Here is a 7,740-nt window from a genome sequence, read left to right on the forward strand (position 1 = left end):
TATTTTTAATTCAAATTTTAAAATATTTAATTTGTATATATATTGTTTCGGTTAGATTCGAAATGAGTGTTTTTTAAAAAATATAAAAATTAATTTTATTTTTAATTCAAATTTTAAAATATTTAATTAATTTAAATAAAATAATATATGTGTTTCAAATTAATAATCGAGATAATAGATAACCAAATCAAATTATCCTCACACGAAGATAATAGTTATATTTAAATTGACATAATTGTTAAATTTTTATTGTTTGGATATATCTACAATAAAAAATTTTATTTTTATTATTTTATTATATCTATTGTTTAATGAATTCAGATAGATAATTACAAAAATATAATTTTTTGTTGAAATTATTATAGTTTCAAACAACTCATTAGTTTTATAATTTTTATATTATTTAAAAAAATCCAGCTATCTAGTCCTATTTTATTTCACTAAAAAAAATATTGTATATAGATCGAAATATATACAACACGGTCGGATTTATTTTTATAATTTTTGAATTTTTATATTATTATTTTAAAAAAATTCATTGTTATTATAGAGAGAAGAAACAAGCCGGTCTTGTTTTATGTATTTCGATTTATATACAATATTTTGTTTTTAGTGGAATAAAATAGAATTAGATGATTATATTTTTTAAAATAATATAAAAAATTATAAAACTAATGCTTTGAAACTATAATACTTCGAAAACTATCAAATTTTTGTAATTTTTGTTTTTTGGTCAATAAATGATTGGTTGACCCAAAAAAATTGACTATAACAAGACATGTTAAACTAGTCGATTATTTTTTAATTAAATATATAAAAATAGAATCCATTTGTATTCAGTAAACAATAGATATAATAAAATTATAAAAATAAATTTTTTTATTGTAGATATATCCAAACAATAAAAATTTAACAATTTAAGTGCAACCATGTCAAATTAAATATAACTATTATCTTCGTGTGAATATAATATGATTTTGTTATCTATTATTTCGATTATTAATTTGAAACACATATATTATCTTATTTAAATTCAATAAATATTTTAAAATTTGAATTAAAAATAAAATTAATTTTTGCATTTTTTAGAAACACTCATTTCGAATCCAAAACAATATATATAAATATAAATATATAGAAATATTCTTGAAGCCACATTTCCTTGAGATCCCTTTTCGCTGCTCTTCGTACACTCTCTCTTGAAGTGCCCTTTACCATCACATTTAAAGTAGTAAATATTCTTCTTCTTACTTTTTGAATTTGATCTACCATATATGTGGTTCCCACTGGAGTCACGCTCCGTCAATCTTCCTCTCGTCATCGATAAAGCCTCTGCTTGCTTCGACGTTGACAACCTATCTTTCTTGTTCCTTCGACGACTCTCTTCTCCAAGAACCGCAGTTAAGACGTCGTCAAAATTTAAATTATCCGAAAGAACATTGTTGGTAACATTGATGATGAGCTGATCGTATTAATCTGGTAGACTCTAAAGTAGAAGCTCCGCGCGTTCTTTTTTTCTCTATTTTATGCCCCATATAGGTGAGCCGGGAAAATAGAGTATTCAGTGTATTGATATGGTCGGTCATCGATGAGGATTCCGTCATCCGAAGAGTATAAAGCTTTCTCTTTAGGAAAATTTTTTTGTGTAGAGACTTGACCTCGTACAGTTTTGCCAGAGTATCCCTAATAAGTTTTGCATTATTTATTTCAGAGATACTTGACAAAACTTCATCCGATATAGCCAAGTGCAAATTGGCAAAAACATTGTGATTCATCTCATTCCACTTTTGATCGTCCGTGACGTCCGCCGATCTATCTCCAATAGCTGCCAAGCAACGCTCCTTTGTTAGAATTGCTTGCACCTTCAATTTCCACTGCTCCCATTGAAATTTTCTATCTCGTACTTTGCCGTCATCTTGACTACAAGAATCCTGCCTTATAAAATCTTCAAAAAATCTTTTTTGATGTGGAAGATCAGACAAAGCTGCAACCACAGAGCATACTCAGAATTTTAAAAAATTTTATGCCAAGGCTCTGATACCACTTGTTGGTCACATGTGCGGCATTACGAGATAGAAACTATGTAAATTGAAGAATAAAATAGACATCGAGATTTACGTGGAAAACCCCTAAAAATTATTAGGGTAAAAACCACGGGTAAAACCAAAAGATTCCACTATAATATTTGGAGAATTACAACCTCTCTCTGTGTTTTCAAAGAGACACTTACTCTCTTAATACAAGAGAAAATCTATCTAAAAAATATATAAAAATAACTAGGAAAAGAAGAAATGCACTCAAGAACAGAAGAATTTTTGAGGCTGAGGGATGCAGAAACCTATGGACGATGCATCTATTTATAGATGCATTTTTCTTGTCTGAACGCATGAAAGAGTGTTGTTTCCGTTTCAAAGTAATCAACCCACCTTTATTGAATAAATAAAAGAAACGTGTACCATCTTTGAATATTTCACCATCCATTTGTTGACACATTCCACCCACATTCTTTGACCTTTCAACCCGACAGATTTATCATGTCTAAGGGCATCCACAGTGGGAGCTCTTTCGAGCTCCCACTATCCCACGTGGAGCAATTGAAAAAGCTTCTCCCATAGTGGGAGAAGCTTTTTCAATTGTCAGACAAAGGGCGCTCTGACTGTTCAGAGCGCCCTTTGCATTTTACTTTTTTTTATTAATTATTTAATAATATATATTATTACCGTTAATATGTATATACATATACATATATTTATTTATTTGTTTGTCTGTCTTGTTTTTTTTTTTAATTTTTAGACCGTTGTTTTTTTGTTTTTATTGTTGAATTTTTGTTAATTTTTTATAATATTTTAATTAAATTAGCCGTTGAAGTATTTCCTATAAATACACATGAAGTTTTCTAATTCTCACTCATCTTATAATTCTTTTTTGTATTTACATTTATTTAGAATGTCTCAAAATCCAAATTCCTCTAGGAGATCTATTTTGCATAGTTTCTGGAAAAATGAATTACAAGTAAATGAGAAAGATGAATTAGATCAAATGACATTGATGCTACTCGAGCATGAAGAAATGATGCTTCAGCTACATGAAAGTTCTTCCAGTGGAACACAAAGGAGAAGGTATTTCAATCGAGAACGTGAAAGCGGGCACGATCGCCTCTTCCATGATTACTTCTCTGATGAGCCAGTATATCCCGATGATATATTTCGACGCCGATTCCGAATGCGAAGAGAATTATTTCTTCGCATAGTCAATGCTTTGCAAAATCATTCAGAATATTTTCAATTGAGGAGAGATGCAACGGGAAGAAAAGGTTTGTCACCACTTCAAAAATATACCACAGTTATCCGTCAATTGTCCTATGGAGCCCCTGCCGATCATTATGATAAGTATCTACGGGTTGCCGAAACAACTTCCATAGAATGTTTGTTCAACTTCTGTCGATGTGTGATTGAAGTATTTGGGGACACATATTTGAGAAGACCCAACAATAGTGATATCCAACGTTTGCTTGAAATACACGAACAAAGACACGGTTTTCCTGGAATATTGGGTAGTCTTGATTGTATGCATTGGGAATGGAGAAATTGTCCAGTGGCGTGGAAAGGCCAGTTTACTCGAGGCGATCATGGCGTTCCAACAATTGTGCTTGAAGCGGTTGCATCGGCGGACTTGTGGATATGACATGCATTTTTTGGGATCGCAGGTTCGCGTAATGATATCAATGTGCTTAACGAATCACCTTTGTTCAATACTGTCTTACAGGGAAATGCACCACATGTAAATTTCATGGTGAATGGGTCACAATATACAAAAGGATACTATATAACCGATGGGATTTATCCCGAAGGGCAACTTTTGTCAAGAGTTTTCCATGTCCTGAGGATCCCAAAAGAAAGATGTTCAAAGAAAGACAGGAATCTGCAAGAAAAGATGTTGAACGAGCATTTGGAGTGCTCCAATCTCGTTGGGCAATGATCAGAGATCCGGGACGATTTTGGTACAAGAATAACTTGAGAGATATAATATATACATGCATTATATTGCACAATATGATTATTGAAGATGAAGGAGATGCAACACTCAATTGGTTAGACGATGAAGGAAATCCACCAGCACAGATATTTCAAGGATCTACCCAAGAATTTCAAGAATACCTTCGAAGAAATAGCGAGTTACGTGATAGCCAAGTGCATCATCAACTTCGAGCGGACTTGGTTGAGCATATCTGGGCACATCACGATATCAATCCGTAAAACAAGCATATATTATGTATGTTTTGGTTGTTTTTAATATTTCTTTAATTTTCACATGTCGTAGTATCTATTGGTATATTATGTAAACGAAATTTTAATTATTATTATTAACGTTAAATATATGTTATTATATATTATATATTGCACATACACTTTCCCACCATTTCTTTCTTCTTCTTTTGTTTTTGTCTTTTTTTGTGTCAATTATTGTGTCCGTAACTCTTTTTTTTTGTTGAGATAATATATTTTATATTATTTAATATTATATATATATATATACGTTATGCAGACACATGTGCTACATTTTGTTTCTTTTGTTTTTATTATCTGCATGTATAGTTAAAAAATATATAAAATTGATTTGTCGATAAAATTTTCCTATAAATACACAAAACATTGTCATTCAATTCTGTAACACACAAAATCACTAGAATCACTCCATCAATTTATCGGAAATGGATGCAAATTTTTTTGGGTCTTTCGGAAACTCTGTGAATTCTGATGCCGAAAAAAATACATCAGAAAATTATCAAAGTCGTCCTAATAGCCAATTTATTGCTCCATCACAATACCCTCACAATATTCAAAATATTTCACAATATCCGCTTAATTTTCAAAGTTCTCAAAGTTTGCCTACTTTTCCGAGCAATGTTCGCCCTCAAGCTCCATTTTATGCGTGTCCACCTGAATATTGGCAAGCCATGTGTAGTCAATTTGCAATGTCAGCCCCTACTTATTCATTTTCTCCACAACAACCACCGGTCATACCTTCAAATGAATCAAGGAATACAGATGCATACAAAGAACCCGCAACACCATCCTCGATTCCAGGTTCTCAATTTCCAACTTTTTCAACACAACTAGGACTCGACAACATTGTTTTCGATAAAGAACATGAAATGGATGGAAAACGAGCACCTTGGTCAGTTGATGAAGACAAGCTCTTTGCAAGGTCATGGGTCACTATTAGCACCGACCCAATTATCGGTAATGACCAGAAAGATCATGCATTCTGGAAACGAATTACAAACTACTACAACAAACATCGCGCTACCGGATCTAAGGAGAGAGACTGGAAGAAGGTAAAATCACATTTCTATTTATTTCATCCTTTGGTGAATGAGTTTTCTGGTGTATACAATAATTTATACAATAATCGTCCAAGCGGATGGAGCGATGAGGATGTACTTGTCAAAGCTCATGAAATTTGAAAGACAAATCATAACAGTAAGCCTTTCAAATATGAACATGTATGGAGAATTCTTAGAGAGTATGAAAAATATGCTCCACAACATCGTCATGCTAATAAGAAGGCTCGAACCTCTGAGTCGGAGGGACATACAACCTCATCCAATTCGGATACGAGCGTTGACGTAGATGACTGTGAAGTTCGTCTTCGTCCAATAAGACAGAAAGCTGCAAAAAGGAAGGGCAAAATGAAAGCTGTAAATGCCGAAAAATGGGAAGAGAAAATGGACTTTAGGTGGCAAAAGTTGGAAGAACTTCACATCGAGAAAATAGAACTTCAAAAAAATGAAGTGGCGACTCGAGAGGCTGAGACACTTCATAAGGATTATGAAATCCTTATGAAAGATACTAATGACATGACACCGGAACAACTTAACATACATCTCAAAATATGCGCAAAGTTTAAAAGGAAGCATGAAATAGAGTAGATGTATTTTAGTTATTTTTAATCTTGGTTCTAATTTATGTATCTCTTATTATCTACTGAAGCATTATGTAATCTAAATTTTAATTATTAATTAATGTTGAATATTTTCACTATCATATATGGAATATTATGAACTATTTGTAATAAATAAATATATAAAATAAATTGCTAGTTATTTTTTTAACATAAAAATCTGTATGTAACGTTACAAAATTTTGAAATTGAATTTAAATTATATATTTTTTTATTAATTAAATTATTAAATATTTATAAAAAATATATTTATTTTCTTTAACTATAAAAAAATTCACAAGTTCATTAATAAAATTAAACTATTTATATAAATTATGTATATATAAATATGTAAAATAAATTGGTTGTTGATATATTTGAATTGAGTGTGGGATCCATAAAAAAGTTGTTTGAGTTTTTTGTTATAGTGGAGAGTTGAATGAGATTTTTGATTTTTGATGTGGCGGAGTGGAAACCACAAAAGAATGGTGATGGGGGTCGTGGATGAAAATTTCTTTTAAAAATGGATAGATTGTTGGTGAAGATATTGTGATAAAGCTAGGTGTTGAAAAAAATCGATGTATTGAGTAAAAATATTTGATGAAATCTTTTAATTTTTCCTCCAAAATATTAACCAGCGTTAATTATGGAATTGAGAAATAAAAAGAGAAACTCAATTACAAAATTAAAAAACAAAATAACAAGTGTTAATTTTTCAATTGGTTAGGGCATAGCCCATACTGTAGCATCGAATCACCCAATAATACGGACACAAGTTCAAGCTCTAACGTGTCACGTGACACCACTCTTTGCCACATAACAAATTTATTTGGTTCGTGTAAAGCACGCACTACAATCGACCTAGTACCCCCTTCTGAAGGCGCATAAAAAGCAGTGATATTATTAATAATAACTCTAAGTACCCCCCCCCCCCTTTGGACCTACTCTGCCATATAAAGCAGCAGAGATATTAATAGAATATTTGTTCTATGTTAATATTTTTTCCACACATGAGTATAAAACAATAATATTAAAATTTTTGTACAGTTGATGTTTTACTTTCTAAATTAATATTATTATTTATAATTAAATTTTATTTATTTATATGAAATTAAATATATGTGAAGCTGTGAGTTGTCAAATTATCATTAATTATTTTTGTAAAAAAACTCGAGAGTCGACCATTGAATTTAAATCCTCTCACTCCCTTTGTCTCCTTCCCTTTCTCACTCGTCCCTTTGTCATGATTTTCCTTCTGGCTATCGTACCACTGTCTTTGCCTTCTTAGTAGCTGCGCGCTCCACTATCGCTTGACCGCTCCCTGCCTAGAAAAAGACGACATGAGATGCGGTCAACTACACTACCAAACCAACCTTGTATATATATATATATATATATGTAATCATATTTCTAAAGTGTCATTGACTCATTGCTATTGTTTTATCTTTTTAAAAATGATATTGGTGAGTTACCTAGAAACTAATATAAAAAAAATAAGCGTAAAAGAATTAGTAATAACATACAGAAAAATGCAGATTTTTGTGCATTCAAAAATCATCAACTCGTCATTTACACGTTGGGTAGAGCTAATGAGAGGAAATATATATATATATAATGACTTTTCAGCTGTCCAACAATATTTTTTCATCTCGTCCCCGACCACTATATATAGATATAGAGTAATTCTCAGCTGCCCAACCATTCCTGCCCACCTCGTCCCCGAACACTAAAACCCGATACCGGGTTTTTGTTGTTTTTTTTTTTTAAAAAAATTCGCATCACTAAAACACGGTACTG

The 7,740-nt window shown here is 31.5% G+C and overlaps 1 protein-coding gene and 1 pseudogene across 1 annotated transcript; both read left to right on the forward strand.

The window, feature by feature from the left end:
- The first annotated feature begins 2,946 nt into the window (after positions 1 to 2,946).
- LOC140860419 (uncharacterized) lies at positions 2,947 to 4,256 on the forward strand (annotated as a pseudogene).
- Positions 4,257 to 4,711: 455 nt separating this feature from the next.
- On the forward strand, positions 4,712 to 5,932 carry LOC140860420 (uncharacterized). Its single transcript, XM_073263435.1, has 2 exons — positions 4,712 to 5,338; positions 5,471 to 5,932. Exons 1-2 carry the CDS (start codon positions 4,712 to 4,714, stop codon positions 5,930 to 5,932), a joined length of 1,089 nt encoding a protein of 362 aa, XP_073119536.1.
- The last annotated feature ends 1,808 nt before the right edge of the window (positions 5,933 to 7,740 follow it).

Source organism: Henckelia pumila, chromosome 4, assembly GCF_033568475.1.
Source record: "Henckelia pumila isolate YLH828 chromosome 4, ASM3356847v2, whole genome shotgun sequence".
Lineage (NCBI taxonomy): Eukaryota > Viridiplantae > Streptophyta > Magnoliopsida > Lamiales > Gesneriaceae > Henckelia > Henckelia pumila.